Here is a 24,963-nt window from a genome sequence, read left to right as displayed (position 1 = left end):
GCAATCCCTTCAGTTTCCTAGGATTTTTGTGGCAGAGATGGACAGGCATCTGGGGGAGGGGAGGGAGGCAGAGGAGGTGCCCATGAGCTTGCTCTGGCAAAGTGACACCAGTTTTCTTCAACCATGGAATCCATTTTTTCCATCGAAATCTTTTCTAGATTACCAGCATATGTAACTGATTTAAGGAATGTCAGAAGCCCAGAGGCTCCCCTCACCAGACCTCCCCTCCCTGCCCATGACTCTGGGACAACCTTCGTGCTGGGAGGTCCTGATGAGAAGCCAAAGGCTGGGAATGACTCTCCTGAGAGATGTGAGCAGGCCTCGAGCAGAACCAGCATGGCAGTGACTGAATGGACAGGGAGGGAGTGAGGACACCTCGCTTGATTTAGGGGAAGTCTCTCATGTTCCCCCTTTCCTTGGACACAGGACAGAGGTATTCCGGGAAGACCGGGGGGCCCGGCTGGATGCTACCAAAGTGCTCATCATCATCACTGATGGGGAAGCCACTGATCGTGGCAACATTGACAAGGCCAAAGACATCGTCCGCTACATCATTGGGGTATGAACACAAACCTCTGACTGCTTCGGTCTCTTCTTCCATCTCCTGTTCCTGAATCCACTGGCCTTTCTCCCTGAGGCTGGGTCTCATGAAATGATAGAAAACTGGTCTGCAGTTGAGATTCCAGCCCTTCGTTCTTCACCCCTCACAGGTTGGCAAGTACTTTCAGGCCCCGAGTAGTCAAGAGACACTCCACATTTTTGCTTCAAAACCTACATGGGAATTTGTAAAAATTCTGGACACATTTGAGAAACTTAAAGACTTGTTCACTGAGCTGCAAAAGAAGATCTATGCCATTGAAGGTGAGTGCAGACCTGGGGAGGGAGTTCCCAGCCAAGTTCATGGCAACTCTGTTGGGAGCCTGCTGCCCTGCAGGGAGCTGGGGTTTTTGGAGAGGACCTGTTTACTCTGCACACGGGAGTTCCAGGACGTTAGACGTTCTGCAAACAGAACTTCTTCAAGAAGTGACTCCTGTTCTCTGAGGATGTACTGGCTTCTGCGCGTGTTCCCCACTAACCAGGAAAACTTGTTTCTGCAGTAACTTATTGATCGGTATAAGCGTAACCATTACATGTTGTTTTCTTGTCCCTTTGTTCATATCTTTAATAAAAGTTTGGCCTGGGAGCGTGAAAGGCAGAGCTGCTCTGGATGGCTCTCCCCAGCCTCCCTTTGCTGCAAGTTCATTTAGACTCAATCTTCATTAATAGCAGAGAACTTCAGCAGCTGTCCGAGGCATTGGACTAGAGACACGCTGAATAACAGAATGCACATTCTGCTCGTCTGCCACTGGGATAAGGGTGCTCCTTCCTGAAAAGCCTTCAAAGTCCAGCTTGTCCAGGCTGGGGCCCAGAACTGACCTGTTATCCTTCTGCTAACTACTGAGCCCTATTGAATGAATCCTTCCTCCCATTCATCGTGCTCATTTTCACTTATCCTCATCTCAAAATCATTTAAGATGGGCGAGGGGGCAGGGGCCGAGTGTGAGGAACCCACAGGCCCTCTTCCTTAGTCCAGAATGAGAGGTTGTATTGTAGTCACCAGATAGAGGACTGGGCTGTGGGTGGGTATTTCCTCAGGAATCCTAGTCTGCTGAGTGGTACGTGATTCCCACCGGGAAGTCTCTTTTGCTAGGACTTGGCTTTGGTGTTCAGTCCCTTGAAATATTGTCTATATAATGGAATTAGGCAGAACTGCTCAAGAATCTACTCTGCCTGTAACTGTGTCCCTTGACCACATCACTTTCCCTTTCAGATGCTCAGTGTTGCTTTTAAGTGGGGATAATAGAGGCCTCCCTGGTGGCGCACGGGGTTAAGACACAACCTATGAAGCTATCCACAACCCCTGCAGCACAAGTTTGATCCCCAGACAGGGAGCTACCCACATGGCCCAGCAGACCTCTCCTGACTCCCCCACTGCTCCCCTCAGCAGTGTATTTCAGTCAATCTGCCTGTTCTGTTCCCCACTCTGTCTGTGGTGAATCCTCTCACCCCCTGCACCTCTGGCCTGTACCCCAGCTCTTGTATGCATAACTAATTAAATCTTTAAAAAAAATAAGTGGGAGGGCCTCCCCTGGTGGCGCAGCAGTTGAGCGCTGGGCTGCGAAGCTGCCCACAGGCTCTGCAGCACCGGTTTGATCCCCGGCCACCGGCAAGGGTCCCACATGGCGTGACAGACCTCTCCTGCCGTGCCCGCTGCTCCCCTCAGCAGTGTATTTCATCACTCTGCCTGTTCTGTTCCTGGCTCTGGCTCTGGTGAATTCTCTCACCCTCTCGTGCTTCTGACCGTACCCAGTGCTTGTATAAATAAATAAATAAATAAATAAATAAATAAATAAATAAATAAATAAATCTTAAAAAAAAAATAAGTGGGAATAATAATACCAACCTCATGGGGTTGAAGATTTAACTCCTGCATTCATTTCCTAGGGCTGCTGTAACAAAGTACCCCAAACTGGCTGTCTTTAAGCAACAGAAATGTATTACCTTACCTTTTTGGAGGCTAGAAATCAGAAGTTGGGGTGGGATGGAGGGGTGAGCAGTAGGGCCCTGCCCTTTCTGACACTTCTAGGGGAGAATTCTTCCTGGCCTGGCCATCCTTAATGGCATTGTTCAGTCTCGTGGCCACATGGCCATCTCCAAGCTTTATAGAGGTGTGTCCAAATTTCCCCTTTGGGCCTCCCCTGGTGGCACGACGGTTGAGTACTGGGCTGCAAAACTGCCGGCAGCCTCTGCAGCGCCTGTTCAAACCCCAGCCGCCGGCAAGGGTCCCACATGGCGTGCAGACCTCTCCTGCAGCACCTGCTGCTCCCCTCAGCAGTGTATTTCATCAGTCTGCCTGTTCTGTTCCCCACTCTGGCTCTGGTGAATTCTCTCACCCTCCTGCACTTCTGACTATACCCAGTGCTTGTATAAATAAATAAATCTTCAAAAAAAAATTTCCCCTTATAAGAATATCAGTCGCTTTGGATGGAGACCCACACTAATGCACTCATTTTAACCTGATTACCTCTGTGAAGACCCTATTTCCAAATCAGATTAAATTCTGAGTACTAGGGATAAGGTTTCATCACATCTTTTTCAGCGAATACAATTCTCTGAATTGTAAATGCTGAATTGTTGTAAACTTGCTATAAATAGAGATTCTTATTATCTCTAGCCCTAATTCTCTATCCTGACCTGCCCTTATCATCCTTCAATCTTAGTCCCTTTGTCTGATTCGTTCTCTCTGAGCCTCAAGTCTGGGATAGATGCTCTCCCCATGTGAGGCAGCGACTCCGTTCTGTGTCACAGCGCCTGTCTACTTGATGTCTGTGTCCCACACTAAACTGTGAGGCCTGTCACAGCAATGCTCTGTCTGCTTTTCACCTTTATATCTCTGACACCAAATATTTTGTTACACTGAATTCAGCGAAGGAACAAATCGTCGTAATTGCAGTGTTTCTTGAAAGCTTACACGGAATAGGCCCTTTATAAATTTTGTTCATAACTTTTAGCATTCTTGCAAGACCAATGGTATTGTTTTCATGTTATTAATTCATGCACCATCCATGTCTCAGACACTGTGATAAAGATACTCAGATTTGCCAAGGTCAAGTTCAAGGTCAAGTTGGAGAAAGACAGTAAATAATTGTGATAATTTAAGATTGTGAGAAGTGCTATCAATAAGGTGAAGAGACAGGTTTAACTACAAGAAGTCACCTCATATGGCTTTTTCATAATTGAGGTAAAATTCCCAAAATGACTTTTGACCTGAGACATGAATGATAAGAATCAAACAGCTATGTGAACACTGTGGACAAAGAATATTCCAGTCAGAGAGAATAGTTACAGAGGCCTAGACGTGGGGACAAGCTTGGCATGTTGGCAGGATGAGAGAATAGACAGTGTGGTGAGGAAGGGAGCGAGAAGGTTGGAGAGGTAGGTAGGTGGGCTCTTCCGGGCCCTCATGAGGAGTTTGCATTTCAGTCTAAAGAGCAATAGGACATGATGAAGGATTTTTAAGAGAGGCAAAGATGTGGTCTGATATGCATTGTATAAAGGTTACTCCTTGCTCTGGGAGGCGGTGGATAACAGTCATGGAAAGAAGCAGAATGACATCAAGGAGACCAAATTAACAAGCTACTGCATTAGTCAGGCAAGAGATGGGAATGGCTAGCCAGGAGGCCTTACAGCCTATTCAAGGTGCCATGTGCTTTGGAGTTAGAACCATCATGATTTGGTGATGTGTTGAGGACAGAGCCGGGGAAAGGGAAGAGTTAAGGTCAATTCCTGGGTTTTTAGCATGATTTTGTAGGTGAGTTGGGATACTAAGTAGGAACAGAAATCAAGAGCTGCGTGTCACACAGGCCAATTTGGAGTAACTGGATATCTAAATCTGGATCGGGGCCTCCCTGGTGGCACAGGGGGTTAAGTCTGAGCACTGGAAGCTATCCACAGCCACTGCAGCACCAGTTGAATTCCTGGCCAGGGAGCTGACCCACATGGTGCAGCAGACCTCTCCTGTCTTACCCGCTGCTCCCCTCAGCAGTGTATTTCAGTAGATCCGCCTGTTCTGCTCCCCACTCTGTCTCTGGAATCCTCTCACCCTATACACCTCTGGCCTACACCCCAGTTTTCTATGCAAAAAAAAAAATATATATCTGGGGCTGGTGGGGTTTTGCATGAAGTTTAGGGCGTAAGTCAGTCCCTGATCTGTCTGACTGAAGCTCATGCTCTCTGCCTTGCTCAGTCCTCGCACGAGTATTTCATGATAGCAACAGTGCTTGGCACGCTGAGACCCGCTCCTGGGGTCTCATCCCAGCACTCCTCTCTTCCTTGACCCTCAGGCACAAGCAAGCAGGTCCTGGCGTCCTTCAACATGGAGCTGTCCTCCAGCGGGATCAGTGCTGACCTCAGCGAGGTGAGCAGTGGCTGGCGCAGTGGTCTGAGGGACGGGTGGGGTAGGGGGATGCAGCTGACCACTGGTCTCCTTCCCCGAGCAGGGCCATGGTGTTGTGGGGGCAGTTGGAGCCAAGGACTGGGCCGGGGGCGTTATAGACTTAAAGGAGGATCTGCAGGATGCTGCATTTGTTGGGAATGAACCACTGACACCAGAAGTGAAAGAGGGATATTTGGGTGAGTGTTTCTCTGTTCTGCTGACTTCTTTTGGCCTCGGGGCCCAGAGAGTCATGCAGGCTGACTTTCCCAATACTAATGAAAGCAGTTAAACAACCCACATGAACAAATTCAGGGTATAAATATGGTTAGGGCTTTCTCAACTTCCCTTTAATAATCCTCCCCAGTGTGTTAATCTTGTTTTTAATTTCTATATTTTATCATGCTTGACATCTTGAAACCTTGCTAGTCCCGCAAACTGCCTGGGCTCATATTCCTCAGTCATTTCATCCAGGCAGTAACAGAGGGGTGAGGACCTTGCCCCAGGAGGCGTGATGTCTGAAGACAGCCCAAGGTGATATATTTAGGAATGACGTTTTTTCAAGTCTCCTACATTATCTTTAATATTCATGCAGATGTCACATTCTTCTTATTAACAGATTCCCATTTTATTTTATGAATTAAATAAGTATAGCCTCTCTTCTCACCCCTCAGGTAAACTCAGCCTCAGGAAGATGCACCATGCTTCCCCTGTGGCTCATGGCTGCTTTTTCTGGGTGGTGTATGTTGTCCACCTTTAGAGAAATGCACCCTTGAACCAAGATAGCAGCACTTGTGCCGCTCCTAGCACGCGGCTGCTGTGCTTAGAAGAAGGTGTCCTAGACGTTTCAGTGCATTTTTGCTACTAAGCTGGTGTTCTGGGGCTTCTGCTGACTTTCATCCTGCATTTGACCTTCTTCCAGCAGTTTGTTTTTCTGACTCCAGGTCCCTTGCTGTCTCTTCCCTCAGGTTACACGGTCGCCTGGCTGCCCTCTCGAAAATTCACATCACTGCTGGCAGCTGGAGCCCCCCGCTACCAGCATGTGGGGCGGGTGCTGCTGTTCCAAAAGACTGAGAGCAAAGGAAACTGGAGTCAAATCCAGAAACTAGATGGGGTCCAGGTGAGCAGGACCCCAGGGGTGTCTGCAGATGAGGGCTGGTGTAAAATGCTGTGCTCCCCATTGCCTTCTGAACACGCATCCACTACTGCACAGGAGGCCCCGTGCCAACCACTGTTGCTCTAGTAACTCACCAAGCCCTCTGCCACACCAGTGTAACATCTCCACCTGCCAGTGTAAGAAAGTGAACTTCAGAGAGCCCAACTTCTCTCTCTCTCTCTCTTTTTTTTTTTTTTTTTTTGGCTTAGAACTGGGGTGCAGGCCAGAGGTGCAGAGGGTGAGAGGATTCACCAGAGACAGAGTAGGGAGCAGAACAGGCAAAGATGTACTGAAATACACTGCTGAGGGGAGCAGTGGGCAAGGCAGGAGAGGTCTGCACCATGTGGGTAGCTCCCTGGCTGGGGATTAAACTCAGGCAGTAGTGGTGATAGCACTGAGATTTAACCCTGAGGCCACCCGGGAAGCCCAAGCCTAACTTCTCTTAACTTAGATGGACTCTAAGGGGGATCTGGGGCTTGGACCCTCATTGAAGGGACTGGAATAGGTGGATGTGGTATGGTTGAGGGGGAGGGGGATTCCTAGTCACAGGCTCTCCCGCTGACATCTTCCTTTCCCTACAGATTGGCTCTTATTTTGGTGGTGAGCTGTGTGCCATTGACATGGACCAAGATGGAGAGACAGAGCTACTGTTGATTGCAGCCCCCCTGTTCTATGGAGGCCAGAGAGGAGGCCGGGTGTTTATGTACCAGAGAAAAAAGGTGGGGACCAGGACACTGAGCTGAGGGAGTAAGAGAAATAGATTCACAGCTCACTCAAGGCCCCATTATTCTGAAAGGCTCTCCCTGTCTGATCATGTGTTAATCTGACCTTCAGAACAACAGATGAACAATAGCTAATGCTCAGAGGGTAGACTTCATGCAAGGCCCACTGCCAAGCCTTTTTCATACATGATCCTCACCATCACCTTCTTTTTTTTTTTTAATTTATTTATTTATACAAGCACTGGGTACAGTCAGAAGCACAGGAGGGTGAGAGAATTCACCAGAGCCAGAGGGGAGAGCAGAGCAGGCAGAGTGACGAAATATACTGCTGAGGGGAGCAGCAGGCGGCAGGAGAGGTCTGTCAGGCCATGTGGGACCCTCGCCCGTGGCCGGAGATGGAACTGGCGCAGCAGAGGCTGCAGCAGCTTCGCAGCCCAGCGCTCAATCACTGCACCACCAGGGGAGGCCCCACTCACCATCACCTTCTGAGAAATTGCCAGTTTTATTTTACAAATGGCAACACTGCACCTCCATTGACTAGGGAACTTTCCAGAACTTTCTTGATATACAGGTAGCAAGAGATGGAACTGGGACTTGAACCCGGGTTAGCCTAATGATGCTGTCCCAATTCTGTGCGGGGTCACACCCACCATGCCTTTAGTGTCCTTCACTGTGCACAAGGCTGCAGCTGGTGAAAGCTTGCTGAGTGATGAGGTGGCACCTGTCACCTTGCCTCTTCCTAGCTGGAGTTTGAAGAGGTCTCAGAACTGCAGGGGGATCCTGGCTACCCCCTGGGGCGATTTGGAGCGGCCATCACTGCCCTGAGCGACATCAATGGAGACGGGCTGGTGGACGTGGCTGTGGGAGCCCCGCTGGAGGAGCAGGGGGCTGTGTACATCTTCAACGGGCAGCAAGTGGGTCTGAGCCCCCGGCCGAGCCAGGTGAGGTCCCCTGCCTGTCAATCAAACCCACTCCAGGCACCTGGAAGCCTCCAAGCCCAGACCTCCTACCTCCTACCCCCCACCCATCCTGACTTGTCCTGTCTGGCAGCCTGTCTTCTCCCTAGCTCAGCATAAATTTCTCTCTTGGTCTCAGCGGATAAAAGCGACCCAGGTGTTCCCAGGAATTCAATGGTTTGGACGTTCCATCCACGGGGTGAAGGACCTTGGAGGGGATGGCCTGGCAGAAGTGGCTATTGGGGCTGAGGGCCAGGTTATCGTGCTAAGGTAAGACAGAGCTCTCCTCTGAATAGTTACTATGTGCCGGGCATTGTGCTAAACGATTAGAGGTATTAGCTCATCAGGTCGCCACCCCAACTCTGTGAGGTGGGCTCTCTTTAGACAGTGTTTCCATCTTACTGCAGGTTAAACAGCTGCTAGTGACAGATCAGGACAGATCAGGATTCAAACCCAGGCCCTCCTGACATCAAAACTGCGGAGTAACATTAGGTGATGACTTAGAACCTGGTCACCTGAATTCAAGTCAGAGGACCTGAGTTACTGCCATGTATTTTTTGGGTCACTGAGCTCTCAGGACTTCAGCCTCTGCATCTTAGAAGTGGTGATAACGCTTCCCTACTTACCCACATCTCAGAGTTATCAGAAGCGTTATAGAATAACATAGATTGGATAGGTACCTGTTATGTCTTAAATACTGAGTCAGGCACTGGGCACAGAGGTACAAAAAACTTAATAAAGAATTAGGCAAATTGATCTTTATAAATTGTGCGAAGTGTTATGAGGGAAATGAGCAGGGTACTGTGGAGATTGTAGCAGAAAAGGTGCTATAGACTGTGTGGGGCCTGGGTGCTACTTAAGGCAGTGATATTTGAGCTTCGACCTGAAAGACGAGAATGAGAGAGACTTGTAGCAATCTGGGGTAAGAACTCTCATGTCGAAAGCCAGGGTGTGCCATGGCCGTCAGGCAGGTGCAAATTTGATGTGCCTGGAATCTGGTCCACCAAGGGAAGGTGTGGCAGGGGATAAGCCTGGCGAGGCAGGCAGTCTTGGCATGGATAGTTGAAGTGTGAATTTTATTGGAAACATCGTGTGGCATCATGGAAGGGTGGTAAGCATGGAAGTGGCTCAGTAGGACTTCTCTTTTTTTTTTTTTTAGGTTTATTCATTTATGCATACAAGAACTGGGGTACAGACCAGAGGCGCGGGGGGCTAAAAGGATTCACCAGAGACAGAGTGGGGAACAGAACAGGCAGATTGACTGAAATACACTGCTGAGGGGAGCAGTAGGCAAGGCAGGAGAGGTCTGCTGTACCATGTGGATAGCTCCCTGACTGGCCAGGGATGGAACTCATGCTGCAGTGGCTGCGGCTACTGCGGCTAACTTCACAGTGCTGTGCCTAACCCCTTGCACCAACAGGGAGGTCCAAGACTTCTCTTTTCAAAAGCTCACTCTTGGGCCTCCCCAGTGGCGCAGCGGTTGAGCGCTGGGTTGTGAAGCTCCCTGCGGCCTCTGCGGCGCCGGTTCAATCCCCAGCTGCTCCCCGGCCACCGGAGGAGGGTCCCACATGGCACGCAGACCTCTCCTGCCGCCCGCTGCTCCCCTCAGCAGTGTACTTTGGTCCTTCTGCCTGCTCTACTCCCCATTCTGGCTCTGGTGAATTCTCTCACCCTCCCGCGCTTCTGACTGTACCAGTGCATGTATAAACAAACAAACAAATAAATAAATAAATAAAATACGCGCCTCTTTATATATATATATATAAAAAAGCTCACTCTTTGCATGGAAAATGGGTCAGAAGGCTGCTAGCCAGAAGCAGGAGCCCTAATGAGTAGTCACTATTATTATTGTGGAAGGAAACAGTGACGCTCAGGTCTGTTTTAGGGAAGGAGAGCCTCTCGGTCTGTAGATGGGACCCCAGTCTGACTGGGCTTCCCAGAGGAGGCCCAGGGAGAGAACAGGTGGTTTTCTGCCCTGCAGCTCGCGGCCTGTAGTGGACGTCATCACACAGATATCCTCCTCCCCGGCCGAGATCCCAGTGCACGAAGTGGAGTGCTCCCATTCAACCAGTGACGAGGAGAAAGAGAAGGAAGGAGTTACCATCTCAGTCTGTTTTCAGGTCAAGTCTCTCATCCCCCATTTCCAAGGTCAGCACTGTCTTCCTGCTCCGCAGAGCAGCTGCCTGCCCCACATCCACACTTAACGCCCCCAGATCGGCCACCACTCAACTCCTGCCTTTTTTTCACCCCACCCAGGGCCCCTGACTACCAACCTCCACTACACTCTGCAGCTGGATGGCCATCGGACCCGAAGCCGGGGCTTATTCTCAAATGGGAGACATGAGCTCAGCAGGGACTCAGTGATCACCCCACAATTGTCCTGCGAATACTTCAGGCTCCACTTCCCGGTGAGGGAGCCGGCAAGCTGCTTTGGGAAGCGAAGGGGGATGAGCTGACCACAGTGCAAGACTCAGCTGTCACTCTCCAGCCTCCGGTCTCTCAGCACTGCATTTTTCTTCTACTGTCCAGTAGTAGTACTCCTGCATTGATTCATTTTTTTATTGAGGCAATGTTGGTGTACAACACTGTTTATGTTTTAGGGGTACAGATTCACACCTCTTCTGATGTATGTTGTCATGCCATGCCCACCACCAAACTACCAATGACCCTCCATCACAGTCCATTGGACCCTTCCTTTCCTTTCCTGTTCCCAGACCCCACTCCCTCTGGCAACCTCAATTCTGCTGTCAGAGTCCAAGGGATTGCTTTGGGTTTTTTTTTTTTTTAAAGATTTGTTTATTTATGCATACTGAGCTGGGGTGCAGGCTAGAGATGCAGTGGGTGAGAAGATTCCCCAGAGACAGAGTGGGGAGCAGAACAGGCAGATGTACTGAAATACACTGCTGAGGGGAGCAGCGGGTGAGACAGGAGGGGTCTGCTGCACCATGTGGGTAGCTCCCTGGCCGGCCGGGGATCGAACTCATGCTGCAGAGGCTGCAGATTGCTTCATAGTGCTGTGCTTAATTAACCCCTTGAGGCCCCTCACAATTAACAATTAACCAGGGAGGACCCCCCCTCACAATTTTTTTTTAAGATTTATTTTATTTATGCATCCAAGAACCCGGGTATAGGCCAGAGGTGTGGGGGGTGAGAGGATTCACCAGAGACAGAGTGGGGAGCAAAACAGGCAGATTGACTGAAATACACTGCTGAGGGGAGCAGTGGGCGAGACAGGAGAGGTTGGGGTTTGAACTCGTGCTGCAGATAGCTTCATTGTGCTGAGACTTAACCCCTTGCACCACCAGGGAGGCCCCCAGCTCGCAATCTTATTCCACTCATACCTCAACTCCATGCCCTGCTGCCTCTTCCTACCATAGCCCCAAGCCCTGTTACAAGATTTGGAAATTTTAAATGTAAATTTGCCAGAGAAGAGGCATGTGACATGCTGGAAAAACTTTAGACTTGGGAATTGAACAGGTTTGGGTTCACCCCTAGTTCTAGTCCTCAGGAAAATTGTGTCACCTTTTTTTTTTTTTTAAAGATTTATTTATTATGCATACAAGATCTGGGGTGCAGGCCAGAGTAGGGAACAGAATAGGCAGATTGACCGAAGTACATGGCTGAGGGGAGTAGCGGGAGAGCCAGGAGAGGTCTGCTGCACTATGTGGGTTGCTCCCTGACCGGCCAGGGTTTGAACTTGAACTCGTGCTGCAGAGGCTACAGACAGCTTCACAAGTTGAGTCTTTTTTTTTTTTTTAAAGATTTATTTATTTATTTGTTTGTTTATTTATTTATTTATTTATACAAGCACTGGGTACAGTCAGAAGCGCGGGAGAGAGAGAGAATTCACCAGAGCCAGAGTGGGGAACAGAACAGACAGAGTGATGAAATACACTGCTGAGGGGAGAAGCGGGCGTGGCAGGAGAGGTCTGAGCGCTATGTGGGACCCTTACCCAGCAGCTGGGGATCAAACCAGTGCTGCGGGCAGCTTCGCAGCCCAACGCTCAACCGCTGCACCACAGGCCCTAGAATAGTCTTTTCTTATACAAACTTTGCTAATGGCTGCCTAGAGGCTTCTGTTAGGACTCACTGGGAAAAGTGCTGGGGTTGATTAGTGATGTCTGCCATGGAATTGGGGCAGAAGAATGACACGCTGAGAAGCTACTGCAGACTTTTATTTATAAACATATGACATGTAGTAAGTGTATTTCCACTACTGGTAACTAGCTACTGGAATGTCATCACTTGTAAAACATGGACAAAGCGTGCATTTAACTGGAAATCTGGTCGTTTGTTTTCTTCCTCCTCAGGTGTGCATTCAGGACCTCATCTCTCCCATCAGCGTCTCCCTAAATTTCTCTCTCCAGGAGGAAGAAGGGACATCGAGGGAACAATGGACGGTAAGAAGACCTGTTGGGGGGACTGACAGGCAATAAAGAGTTGAAATTCAATTTAGCAAAACAGTATTACATAGTGTTCTTGGTTTTAAGCAGTAGAAATCAAATATGGCTTACTTACACAGGAAAGGAATTTATGAGCGATTATATTTAAGGGAGATTTAGAGAAACAAAGTGGGAAGAAGGGGAACAAGGGTGGAAGATCTGGTAGCTCTGGAGAGGAAGAAATGATAGATGGCCCTCCAGTGACCGCTGTGCCTCTGTAAGGCCTCCTCATGCTCCCACTCTCTCAAGATGCAGGTTCCAGGGAGAGAACTTCAGGATGGCCCCTTATCAGTAGAAGGACAGAGCACGCTGATTAGCTCTCTTGCCCAAGTGTATTCACTTGAGGGCAGGTAGTTCCCTCAAAGCCAAATTTAGCCACTGTTATGTTATGGGGAAACTGATCCCAGGCCTACTAGGCCACAGACTCCTCACCATTCTCCCCAGAACCTGGCTTCCTTTTCTGAAATCTTTGATACTCAGCTGGTGCTTTGGCTTGTCAGAGGGCAGTAGGGCCTAGTGGGAAGAACCTGCATCCAGGAGTCTGAAGATGTGGGTGTTTATCGGGGCCCAAGCATACGCAGGCTCTGTCTCCCTCTGGGACTGTCCCCCATCTCTAAAGTGAGTGGGGCTTCCAAAGCTGGAGCACAATGACTGCAAGGTGTGTGCTTTCTTGTGGTTTTAGACAGCAGGTAATGAGTCCGCTCCCAGAGATGTGAAGGTAACAGGGTGTGCTTGCCCGAGAGCAAAGCCCCTGCCCAGCAGGCGTACCTTGCCACTTAAAGCTGACTGAGTGCCCGTCTGTGCTAAGCCCCATCTGGGCACTGGCTCCTCCAGGTCAAGAAAATACAGCCCTAGATATAAGACAGCAACAATATTATGCCACAGCTTTGGGGCATGAGGAAAGCCTCCTCACGGAGGTGACCCTTTCAGTTCCCTGGTGGAGAAGGGGAGGGGGGCACTGAGCAAGGACGCAGAGTGTGAGCACAGGCAGAACGAGGCCTGCAGGTGTGGGTGATGGGAGCACAAAGTGGGAGCGAGGGTGGAAGGAGAGCACACCTCTTCCCTTTAAGATCAGTTTCTAGAAGTCACATCACAGCTCCACTTACACCTCATTGGTCAGAACCTGGTCACATGCCACACCGAGAAACGCATCTCTGGTCCATGTGGGCCATGTGACAAGATCAAAAGTGGAGGCTCTATTTTAAAGGCAGAAGGTGAGGAGGGCCTTCCAGAACAAGCAGCTGTCTCTGCATCAGCACTATTTAAATGCCAAACTGTGGTTTATGAACTCAGGTTAAAAAAAGAGATTTGAGGTCTCAATTGTTCAAAAAAGGCCTTCTGAGGGAGTGACACTTAGATCTGTAGCTTGCAGAATTAGAGACATTGGTTGGTAGGTGGGGAGTTCAAGGGCAATGGGGAGGAGAACTTAGCTCCCTGCAGGCCCTGGATGCCCATTTGGGCACTAGCTGTGGTCCACTGGGTGGTGGAAATCTGTGAATGTTAAGGGTGGGTGGTGGGCAGTCAACAGAGGCCACCAGGGCCGCAGCCTGTCCCTCAAAGAAGAATCTGGAGACTGTTTGGCAAGTGGCCTGGTCATGGAGGAGACTGGAATCTTTATGGAACCTACAGCTGATAAACCATAAAATACTTCTGTGACCCGTTAACCTCAGGATAAAGTCACAGCTCCAAACATGACCTCTCTAGCAAGGCCCAAGGCAGTCGGGACCCTGTTTCTCTCTCCTGCATCCACTCACACTGGCACTCCAGCCAATCGGAGTATCTTCCTGCTCCTTGCACAGCTCCTGGCTCTCACCCTGGGCCTCTGTTAGACTGGCTGCTCTTCCTCCCTCCCCATTCGCTTCACCTGGCTCCTTTAGATTTCAGTTGAGCGCCATTCCTCAGGAAGCTTCCTCGACCCCAGGTGTGGGTCGGGTTGCCCTCTGTGTGCTGTAAAGATCCTGCTACCTGTGCCAGCATAAGATTTGAAAACCCTGCGTGGTTCCTCCTGCCAGATTGAGAGGGCAGGCAGAGTGTCTTGTTTTGTTCTCTGGTGAATACTCAGTGCCCAGCATGGGGCCTGGCCTAGAGCAGAAGCTCTGGGAATGTTGAAGAAGCTGGCCTTGAACTGCTATCAATAAGAGATGGAGAGCTGTTCTAGGGTCGGTGGGACTTGCAGGGGAGAAGCACTGTAAGAGCTAGTCATAGGCAGGTGAGCCCCAAAGCTTCACAGCAAGGCCTCCTTGCCAGTGGAGGGCAGGGAGGGACTGGACCCCCTGGGCCTTAGCCTCCCTCTAGGAGCTGCCCCCAGAGGATGGCCTTGGGCTGAGTGGGAAGGGTGGGGCCTGCCCTGGGAAGGTGTGGGACATTGGGAGGGACAGACCACAGTAGCCCAGCTGGAACCCCAGCTCTCAGCCCCTCCGTGAGTTCTGCTGCCTGTTAACCTCTTGTCCCCTGCCCTCCCCCTCCACACCTAGCAGGGTATGGACATGCAGCCCATCCTGAGACCCTCAGCACACTTGGAGACCAAGGAGGTAAGAGGGCCAGAAAAAGGCCAACATTGGGCCCCTCCTGGGTCTGGGGGCCTTAGGGGCCTGAAAATACTTGTTCTTTCTTCTTGGCCTTTTAGATCCCATTTGAGAAGAACTGTGGAGAGGACAAGAAATGTGAGGCAAACCTGGCGCTGTCCTCCCCTGAAAGGTCTGTGAGCCTGCCAACCCCCTCCCTGCCCTCCTGCTCCCCTGGGTGTTTCCTGAGGCAGCTACTGTGTGCTGGAGAGAACAAGGGGGAGGGGTGCTTCAAGTCAGAAGAACCTCATCTGCTTGCTAAATGTGTCATCTGGGCCTTGGTTTCCTCCTCTGAGAAGAGCAAGTCCCTGCAGCTCCTGCCTGGGTTAGATGAGGTCTCACGACCTCAGGCCTGTACGGAGGAGTATGTTTCGAGTATTAGTTTTCTGGCCTGCTTGAGCCCTCCGTTCTGAGTGCCCACCTCTGCTCCTGCTTCCTTTGCCTTGGTCCCCGTCACTTTTCCTTGATCTCCCCCCAACAGCTCCAAAGTCCTACGCCTGACCCCCTCTGCCAGCCTCTCCGTGGGGCTGACGCTGAGTAACTTGGGAGAAGATGCTTACTGGGTCCAACTGGGCATGAGCTTCCCCCAGGGACTCTCCTTTCGAAAAGTGGAGCTGCTCAAGGTAAGCGGGAAGGCAGACCTGTGCACACAGGCCCCTGGGGCATCTGCTCCTCTGGGGTGTCTCAGGCAGTCGGGGACAGACAGAAACTGGAGCAGTTGGCCTGCAGAGGTCTTAGGGCCACATCTGGGTCTCAACCGGATGGTCACCTGCAAACTGTGGGACCTGAAGAACAAAGTACACTCTCTTTGGGCCTCAGATTCCACAATCAAAAAATAGAAACCCACAGGGTTAGTGGGTTTTTAATATTAAAATATTACTACTTTTAATATCTTTTTACTACTTTTAATATTTTGGCATTTATCTTTCTGTTTATGCACACACCTACAAATTACATTGTGTATATTTATATATAATATTACACACACACACGTGCACACACACACAGGCTTTCCAGGTGGTTATTTTTCCCCCACGTTCAGGAAAAAAATTCAATTTTACATAGTATCAAATTAACTATTTTAACTATTGAATTTATTTTCTTACATGGTTGTTCGCTTTTGGACAGCATTGGGTTTCTCTCCTCAGGTGTGGTCCCTGCAGTTCTCCCACCACCACCGCCCCTGTGACCCATCCCCCCGTGCCTTGTGCTCTTGCCTACCCTGTCTGAACCCACTTCTCCCCTCTCCCCTGTGGATGCCTCAGACGTGTGGTCAGCTTGCAAGTTTTATCTTTTTCCTGACCCTCTGTTCGGTATTTTAACTATTTTTAAGCGTGTAATTCAGTGGCCATTAAGTACATTGGCAGTGTTGGGCAGCAACACCACTGTCTGTGCGCAGAACATTTTCCGTCATCCCAAACAGAAGCCCCGGCCGGCTAAGCAGTAATGCCCCACTAAACTTGAACTGTGTCCAAGTCCACCCAGGATCCTGCTCTTACAGCTGTGAGACCTGGGGAGCCACTGAAGATCTCCGAGCCTCTGTTAGTGAATTCCCTTCCCAGTGTGAGGCAGAAACCGGTGCTTCACAGATGGTCATGAAGCTGAAGGGATGGTGTGACTGGTTAGCCGGGGTCAAGCACATTGTCAGGATCCTTGCTGAAGGGGTGGATGGCATAGCAACATGTTAGTCTCACCATACCCTCTCCTGTGACTGTACCCCCATTAACTGGAGGTACTATCTCTGAACTGCTCCATCCTGTCTAGTTCTCCACTGTTAACAGTGCTACAATGAACATTTTGCACTGAATCCCTGGCTGTGCTCCTGATTCCTTGGCCCCACTTCTCCGAGATGGTGCCCTGGCTGGGAGGTGGGTGCTGAAGCTTGGGGGCCCCTGGAACGCTTAGCTCTCTTTTCTCTCATGCTCTCTCTTCTCACCCCCAGCCCCACAGCCAGATACCTGTGAGTTGTGAGGAGCTTATTGGCAAGTCTGAGCTCCCCACCAAGACCCTCTCGTGCAACGTGAGCTCCCCCATCTTTAAAGCAGGCCGCTCGGTGAGTGCAAGTCCCTAGGAACCAGTTGCAGGGGCAGGAGCCAATGCCAGGCCCTGAGCTCAGGTGGGAAGGTAGCTGCTGGCTCCAGGAAGGGTGCCTGCGATTGGCCAAGAAGGGCTTGCCCGACTTCTTGACCCAGGAGTGTGTACAAGCAGTTTTGTGTCCTGTTTGAGGGCCTGGACTTTAGAATCAGCCACCTGGAGATGGCTTACTCATTTTGCGACCTTACACACATGACTTAGCCACTTGGAACCTCAGTCTCTTCACCTGGACAGTGAGGATGTAACACCCAGCCCCAGACCCAGAGCATTCATGGTGGTCACTGCTATGGCAATTGGGCTGGGAGCTGCAATTGGGCCTGGGTGCTGAGGCCCTCTGGAGGCCCCGGCCCCTTCCTCTTCATTCCCCTCTCTTCCCCACCAGGTTAATATCCAGGTGATGTTTTATACACTGCTGAACAGCTCCTGGGGGGACTTCGCTGAGCTGCAGGCCAACGTGAGCTGGTAAGCAGGCCCTGGGCAACCCTCCCTCATATCTCCTCTCCCTCCACCAGCATCCCTGACCCCTCTCGGTCCTGGCAGCACCCTCTCCTTACACTGCCTTCCCCCATGCAGTGAAAATGAGGACTCCGGCCTCCTGAAGGACAACTCAGCCAGCACCAGCATCCGGGTCATGTACCCCCTCAACATCGTCACGGAGGAGTGAGTTCTGGGCAGCCTCAGCCCCTTCCTTCTCCCCTCCACTTCCCCACCTAGAGCCCTACCGTTTTTAATGTTCAAAAGAGTGACAGTCCTTCAAGAGCTCTGTGTCAGGTCAGCATTTTCTGACGGAAGAAATGCACATTGAAGGCTGATGCCACTCTGCCTCCCTGTGCAAGGCCCTCCCCCACTGCTTGGCCACACTGAGGTCAGGTCTGAACTGAAGTCTGACTCCAGAACACCAGGCTCGCTCTCCATGGTTTTCAGCTAGGCTGGAGTCCTTGCTGCCTGGGGCCACAGTGCTGCACAGCACAGGAGGAAAGGCTTCATAGTGGCTCTCTCCTGCAGAGAGCTCTTGGTCAGAAGCGAGAGACAAAAGTCTTGAACCCACAGAACTAGTGAGTCTCAGGATGTTGTGGCAGGAAGGACCCATGCAGATTGCTGGTTAGATTTTCTTTTCTTTTCTTTTTTTTTTTAAGATTTATTTATTTATGCATACAAGAGCTGCGGGGGTGGGGGGCAATGAGAGGATCCACCAAAGACAGAGTGGGGAGCAGAACAGGCAGATTGACTGAAATCCACCGTTGAGGGGAGCAGCGGACAAGCCAGGAGAGGTCTGCTGCGCCATGTGGGTCTGCTCCCCAGCTGGGGGTTAGATTTTCTTATTTACAGAAAAGGAGATTAAGCAGGGAAAGTGGAGTACCTTTTTCAAGTTGGCTCAGTGAGATAAGGACAGAGAAAGCGCATGCCCTGGGGCCTCCAGTATGTTTGAACATAAATGCTAAACAGAATGATGGTATCTGGAATGTGATATGAAAACAAAGCCAGGAAGGACGCTGTGGCTCAGAGTGCTCATGGAGAACTAGGAACCTGAACTGGGTTGGGTCTAGAGGATAAGGGGATTCAGATAGGGGCCAGGAAGGCAGAAGGACCTTCTCACCTGAGAGCAGAGATGTAGGCCTGGAGGCAAAAAACAGTGGGACAGATCTGGCGAGCTGGGAGAGGGCCGGTATATGGAGGAGGGGAGCAGTGAGCAGGCAGGTGGGGAAGCAGGTAGGTCTAGACCTGGACTCCGTGCTGAGGGCAGCAGGGAGCCACTGATGGATTCTGAGTCCGCGAGTGGTGGGATCAGAAAGTGCTTTAGGAAGGTCGTCAGGAGGGTGGTGTGGAGAGGGAGCCAGTAGCTGGTGCCGTATCTGAAAGACGAGCAGTGGGCCCAGGGTACAGGGGAGACGCTGGGGAGGCGGTGTGTAGTGGGGAGAACACGCTCCAAAGGTGCACTCACCAGGGTTCCTATCCCGGTCCTCCCCTTTGGAACCTGTGGCAAGAGGCAGACCCCTTCGAAGAGTCTCAGTTTCAGGGGGTGTCGTAAGATTGAATGAGACTGATCGTGTCCTGCAGCCCTGGGCACAATGATTGGCAACCTGAGGCTGCCCTGGCCCACGCCCCTCCTCCCTCCTGCTGCCTTCACCTTTGACTTCTGCTCTTCCCTCTTTCCACAGCCAGGAGGACTCTACACAGTACATCAGCTTCACCAGCAACGGTCCCAAGAGCCAACACTTCAAGCACATCTACCAGGTATGACTCTCAATACGAAAAGTTCCTTGAAGGTCAAAGTTCATTCAGCCCCATCCTGGGGCACCCGGATGCAGAGGCCGAGTCCAGCCTGCTGCCTCATTCTTGGTCTTTCTCTAGGGCACATACAGCGCCTCAGTGGCCACGGAAAGGCCGCAGTCGGTGTGCTCACCAGTGCGTCCCGCCACTGGAGAAGAGATATATAGACTTGCAGAACTCGAGAGCCAGGAGGGCCCCGAGGGAACCTAGTCTTTCAGTCACAGATTTCATGAGCACCTATTCCAGCTGAAGTGCTTTGCGAGGTGCTGGGCAGCAACAAGTGAAACAAGGTCCCTGACCACTCACTACACCCAAGTTCTGTGCCTGGTGTGTACTATATGCAGCCCCCCGTAATTCTCACAGCTGCCTAGGGGCTGCTCGAGACAGGCACTGTCATTCCCACCTTACAGATGAGCACAGACATGTCAAGTAGCTGGTCCAGGTAGCACAGCTAAAGTGGGGAAGAGGAAGCACTTACTTGAATATCAAAATCCACGTCTAACCTCTAAGTCAATGTCTGCCATCTCTCCTGCAGCATGCGCAGTGCTGTAACAGCCGTCTTTGCGACGGGGCTTAGTGAGGGAGGGCCCCCAAGTCTAAAGCTTGAAGCATCTAAAGCTTCCTTAGAGGTGACCTCTGCGAAAAGTAAGCATTGATCCAGTCAAAAACCTTTTCATTTTACTGTGGAGGAAACTGAGGCCCACGAGGCCACACTGGGCTGGGCATCCGGGGAAAAGAGCCCACCAGTGAAGGAACCCCAAGCCATTGAGCCCCCTTCAGAGCAGAGGTGGGAACCAGCTCACCTTAGACTGTGATGAGGGCAAAGGCCTTCAGGAAGGTCAGGTGCCCGTTTGCATCGACAGAGACTGTTTTGAGGGACAGCTTGTGGGGCTTCTAGTGCTGCTCATTGGGACCACTCTGGGTTCCCAGGCCAGTCCTTTAGCACCAGAATAGTGGGAAAGAACTCAGCACGCACAGGCCCTGCCCAGCCACCTCTGCTCGATGTGAGCACCGGCCAACTTGTCCGTCCTGGCCTCAGTCAGCCTTGGGACAAGGGGGTTGGAATGAGTGCCACAAGCCTCCGATCTCATGGGGGCACACACTGCAGGTACTGCCACCCTGCTGTGGGGACACAGAGGGGAAGCGGCCCTGTCCTTAGGAGTCAGAGATGCTGTCCAGGCACGAGCTGGCAGGATGCGTGAGGCTCTGCCATGTGGAGAAAGCAGAAAAGCGCACGTAAGCCATACTGTGTGGACAGAGGCTGGATGAGTGGTCACTGCCCACTGCCTCAGTGTGGGTCCCGGGTCCCAGCCATGGACCAGAAGAGGCACACCGGGGTGCACATGGGTTCTGGGGTGGCACATAGGGTGGCTTCATTCAGGCCTCTGAGCCCCTGGTCTTCTCCACTAGGTAGGGATTCAGCCCTCTGACCAGGACCACAACTTGCCCGCCCTGGAGGCCTTGGTTGGGGTATCACAGTATCACGTCAATGGACCCCTCAACTACACATGGGATGTGCAATTGGTGAGTGTTGTCCAGAGCAGGAAAGGACACTGGGGCTGTGGGGACGAGCTCCTACAGGGGTGCAGGTGTGTGTAAAGGGAGTGAGGATGAGGAATCCTCTTGGACCTTGGTGATGTCTGGATCCCCTGGGAACAGTGGGGAAGAATTGGGGTGCCAAGAGAGGAATGTCAGGCTCTCTTAAGGGGACAGCATTCCCTCTGAGCCCCAGGCTAACTGAGTCCCTGCCTCGTGGTTCCCAGGAGCCGCCTGTCATCTGCAATCACAAGGACCTGGGGACTCTGCCTGGTGAGACTAAGGTATGGGCATGGGTGCTCAGAAATCGGGGTGGAGGCTGGCAAATTGCAAGGGGACACAGGCCTCTCTGACCCCTTATCATCTTGTTCTCTAACAGCCTTGTCAGCCCGTGGCTCAGCGCCTCTGCACAGTTGATTTTAAGCAGGAGTTCCTCGTGAAAGTGATGGGGACCGTGGAGCTGGTGGGGGAGATCGAGGTAGCACCTGCCAGCACCAGACATGAAGTGGGGGACCCACGGTGGGGACTTGCCCACCAAATAGTCTTCCTGCATTTTTCTCTTTTATCCTGAGGAAGAGAACCATGATTTGTTTGAAATTTGCAGGGCAGTTGTCATGGGCCCACGGATATTTCTTGTATATTCTTTATAGGACGCCAGTGGGGAGTGGCACCTTAGGCTGCTCCAGGAGAGACCTGAGCAGGCCTCTGAACCCCACTAGGGCTCATTCTTCTCTGCTGCTTCCCAATGAATCAAATCCAGGTGGGGGCAGAAGTCAGTGGGTCCATGCTCTTGTCTGTTCTCCTGGCCATGACGTCTCCCCGCCCCTCCCACAGGCCACCTCCATGTTCAGCCTCTGCAGCTCCCTCTCCATCTCCTTCAACAGCCGCAAGCATTTCCACCTCTATGGCAGCAATGCCTCCCTGGCCCAGGTAACTCTCTGCCTCCTTAGGAGACCCGGGAGCAGAGGTCAGCCATGGGACCTGAGGATCCATTCCCAGGGCAGACCTAGGGGGGCCAGAGCTGCAGAGAGAGGCTGGGCTAAGCATGAGTGAAACTGGCCCAGAGCCAAAACCATCAGCCTTGGCGAAGCTTCCTTGGGAGCCAGAGTGAGCTGCCCACCCCTGGTCACCCTCCGAGAAGTGCCAGGGAAGACCAGTGGGTGATACTCAGTGAAGGGTGGGGCGTGGAGGGACGGCCTCTCAGCAGAGAGAGCAGCAGTGTGGGGCCAGGGGCCAGCAGATGTATAGAGCAAAGGGAAGGTGGAGCTAACAATGTAAACTGAAGCTAGACTCTGGAAAGCTTTGCATAGAGCCGAGACTCTAGCATTTTATCCTGAGGCTAGAGGAGGCCATTTAAGGCTTCAGGCAGCCAGTGTGCCTGTCTGCCAGTTCACTCGGTGGTGGCAGTGGGAGGGGTTCTGGCCAGAGAGGGTCTGGGCCTGCATGATAAGGTCCAGGTGGGAAATCCGATGACCTAGGGCTTGAGGCTGTTAGGGGCGGGAAAGGTTGCTTCCCTGCACTGCCCCATCTTTCCCTCCAGGTCATCACAAAAGTCGAAGTCGTGTTTAAGAAGCCAATGCTCTATATCTATGTGCTGAGTGGCGTCGGGGGGCTGTTGCTGCTGCTGCTGATTTTCATGGGGCTCCAGAAGGTGGGAGCTTCTGGGGGTCATGGGCCAGGCTGGGGAGGGGAGTTGAAAGGGGTCAGGGAGAGTTCCAAGACCAGGGAACATCAAAGCCAGCAGGGAACTCAGTGTACTCCCTCTGGACAAGGCTGCTGAGGCCCAAAGAGCAAGTGGGACTTTCCCTTTAACCAAGCGCCGGCAGAGCCAGGCCAGGGCACCCACGGAGAGGAAGGAGAAGCACTGCCCTGCATGGACGCCCGGGCCCAGCACAGCCCCGAGCCTGGCCCCGGCCTTTGTGGAACCCTGGGTTACTGGCGGGGTGGAGGGGGAGGACAGGAGCATCCTGAGGGCCCTCCACGGGGGTCTGCGTGCTCCAGAGCCTCCGACAGAAGAACCCAACTGAGGCTGGGGGCGTCCAGAAAGACCCCTCTAAGAGGTGGCGTTGGAGCTGGCATTTGAAGAATGAGAAGAAGTCAGATGAGCCATGCTGGGGCGCGTGCGTTCCGCGTGGAAAACTCAAATATTCCTGAAAAGAGACCATAGAAAATCAAGGTTGAAAGTTTCTCCCTCCCTCAGCCTCACGAGGGTTGTCATGAGCAACCATTTTGTTTATATTCCTGCAGATTCTCATTTTGTTGTTAATCTAAGTGTGAGAGAGAGAAAGAAAAGCTCTCACGCATGTGTCTAGGCAGAAAATGGGAGCGGACGAACCTTCTCCACCGCTTGGGGACGTGTGTCCCTGGGTGCCTCAGCTACTGTCTTTCTGTCTGAAGGGATCGGCCTCTCGCTCTTTAACCTGGGCGGTTTCCTGCAGTCTGGCGCCCACCTTTTATTGACTCAGATCCTTGTTGATGAACATGTAGATGGTGATTTACATCAAACAATGTGACCAAAAAAGGCTCTTGTTACTCTTGTTATCTTGGCCCGCTTGTCCTAATATTCTTTAAATTCCTTTTGCTGAGCCCAAGAGCACATGGCACCTAACTTAGCACTCTGGAAGGGAGGGCTTTTCTTTTCCTCTTTGTATTAGATATTGTGAAACACCCACCTAAAATATCGGCACATGATATTTTGATAAGCCCAAGGAGCGAGCTATTACACTGACAACTTTTTAACATATGGCCAAGGCTAGGTGTGCAGGTACCCTCGCCCAGCCCTGGAGCGGACATCCCGTGTCTGGGGCACAGATGATTTATTAACATGTTTTGCAGGGTCGGCTGGCAGGAAGCTCTTCATGGAGTTTGGCTCACTCCACCTGTGTCTTCCTACAGGTTGGCTTCTTCAAACGGGACCTGAAAGAGAAGATGGAGGCTAATTTAGATGCCCCCAATGGAATCCCTGGAGGAGACTCTGGACAGCCGGCATCTGAGGAGGCGGTGGAGTCCCTCCTCAGGGAGAAGGCCCAGGAGAAAGATGGCAAAGACTCAGACCAGGCCTGACACAGAGGACCCAGGACTGCACTCTGCCTGCATCTTATCGTGTGTCCTTGGGCAAGTCACTGCCCCTCCCTAGGCCTCAGTTTCCCTGTCTTGAACATGGAGCCCATTCCTCCCTGCCTTGTTTGTGAGACTCCACTGAGGGACAGGCCAGGAAGCCTACAGAGGTGAGGCCTTGTGCTTATCAGATGGTCCTGGCTTCCACCAGCTCCTCTTAGTTTCCTCCCCTGGAAGAGAATTTGGAGAAACTGTAGTCTCAGGGCCTAGGGCCATCCCTGTCCCTCACAGACACCTGCCCGTGGATGTCCACAGAGGCCTCAGAGGCCTGTGGATGTCCCAGAACCTTGCCCTGCATTCTTTCCTGCCTGGAGTCCATCCTGCTTGCCAATAGCAAATCCAATCTCTGTCTTTCACATTACTGTTGCAAGCCCCTTGCTCTTTGGCTAAATGCCAAAGGCCCTCACGTGCCTTTCAGAACCTGCAGAATAGCACAAAGATGCTATCCCTGTCTCCCCTCCTGAGCTCCAGTGGCACCAGCCTTTCCACTGCCTAAGCTCTTTTGGTTTCACTGCTTCTCCCAGACAGCTCCCTCTGCCTGGAACATTCCTCCCCCTCCTTCCGGCTCACGCTCACTCAGCCTTACCTCAGTGCACACACTCCTGCTGCAGCCCCACCCCCTTCCTCCCCGTGGAGTCCTCATAGACACACTCACACTAGCCTGCACTCGTGTCGGGGCTGAGCAGCTGGTGAACCTGAATTCAAGCCTAGGGGTCAATGAGCAACCAAGTCACGTGAGCTGGTGTTCCGCGTGATCCTGGGGAAGACTCGTGCCCTTTCTGGCTTTGGCGGCCCCATCTCAGAAACTGTCATAAAAGGGGGGTGGGGGCGAGCAGCTTGCTCTCTTAGCACTGGTCAGGCTTGTTCCTTGTGGAGTGATTTACTTCGCATCTGCTTGAGCATTAGACAGTGAACGCCATGAGGGGAGGGACCATACCTGCCTTGTTCACCTTGGCTTCCTGGTGATAGCAGAGTCGGACACACGGGGCGGGACTTGACGCGATCTCGCTGAGTTAGTGATAGAGTCTGTGGGAAGAGGTGGGAAAAGGCTCCGCTGGGCCCGGGCATTGGCCCTTCAAGGCTCTGCCTTTCCCAGTGGCCGGCCCCCTGGCTCCACAGCCCCACCGCGACTC

The 24,963-nt window shown here is 51.9% G+C and overlaps 1 protein-coding gene across 1 annotated transcript in view; it reads left to right on the top strand.

The window, feature by feature from the left end:
• Positions 1–23,776, top strand: part of ITGAL (integrin subunit alpha L) — a gene marked incomplete at both ends in the record, with an annotated part of 35,549 nt that extends 11,773 nt beyond the window's left edge. Inside the window, 24 exons of the mRNA XM_084250197.1 lie at positions 427–559; positions 711–861; positions 4,884–4,957; positions 5,040–5,172; positions 5,941–6,092; positions 6,710–6,847; positions 7,594–7,791; positions 7,946–8,076; positions 9,788–9,954; positions 10,063–10,214; positions 12,117–12,206; positions 14,723–14,779; positions 14,875–14,945; positions 15,294–15,435; positions 16,755–16,865; positions 17,289–17,368; positions 17,480–17,566; positions 19,066–19,141; positions 20,588–20,701; positions 20,941–20,997; positions 21,093–21,191; positions 21,548–21,643; positions 22,254–22,364; positions 23,609–23,776. Of these exons, the coding sequence (XP_084106323.1) occupies positions 427–559; positions 711–861; positions 4,884–4,957; positions 5,040–5,172; positions 5,941–6,092; positions 6,710–6,847; positions 7,594–7,791; positions 7,946–8,076; positions 9,788–9,954; positions 10,063–10,214; positions 12,117–12,206; positions 14,723–14,779; positions 14,875–14,945; positions 15,294–15,435; positions 16,755–16,865; positions 17,289–17,368; positions 17,480–17,566; positions 19,066–19,141; positions 20,588–20,701; positions 20,941–20,997; positions 21,093–21,191; positions 21,548–21,643; positions 22,254–22,364; positions 23,609–23,776 (2,788 nt within the window). The remainder of the gene's footprint in view (positions 1–426; positions 560–710; positions 862–4,883; positions 4,958–5,039; positions 5,173–5,940; positions 6,093–6,709; positions 6,848–7,593; positions 7,792–7,945; positions 8,077–9,787; positions 9,955–10,062; positions 10,215–12,116; positions 12,207–14,722; positions 14,780–14,874; positions 14,946–15,293; positions 15,436–16,754; positions 16,866–17,288; positions 17,369–17,479; positions 17,567–19,065; positions 19,142–20,587; positions 20,702–20,940; positions 20,998–21,092; positions 21,192–21,547; positions 21,644–22,253; positions 22,365–23,608) is intronic.
• Between the last annotated feature and the right edge of the window lie 1,187 nt (positions 23,777–24,963).

The sequence above is a fragment of the Talpa europaea genome, assembly GCF_964194135.1.
Source record: "Talpa europaea genome assembly, chromosome: 12".
Lineage (NCBI taxonomy): Eukaryota > Metazoa > Chordata > Mammalia > Eulipotyphla > Talpidae > Talpa > Talpa europaea.
Note: the sequence above shows the minus strand (reverse complement) of the source record. Positions and strands in the feature narration are given on the sequence as shown.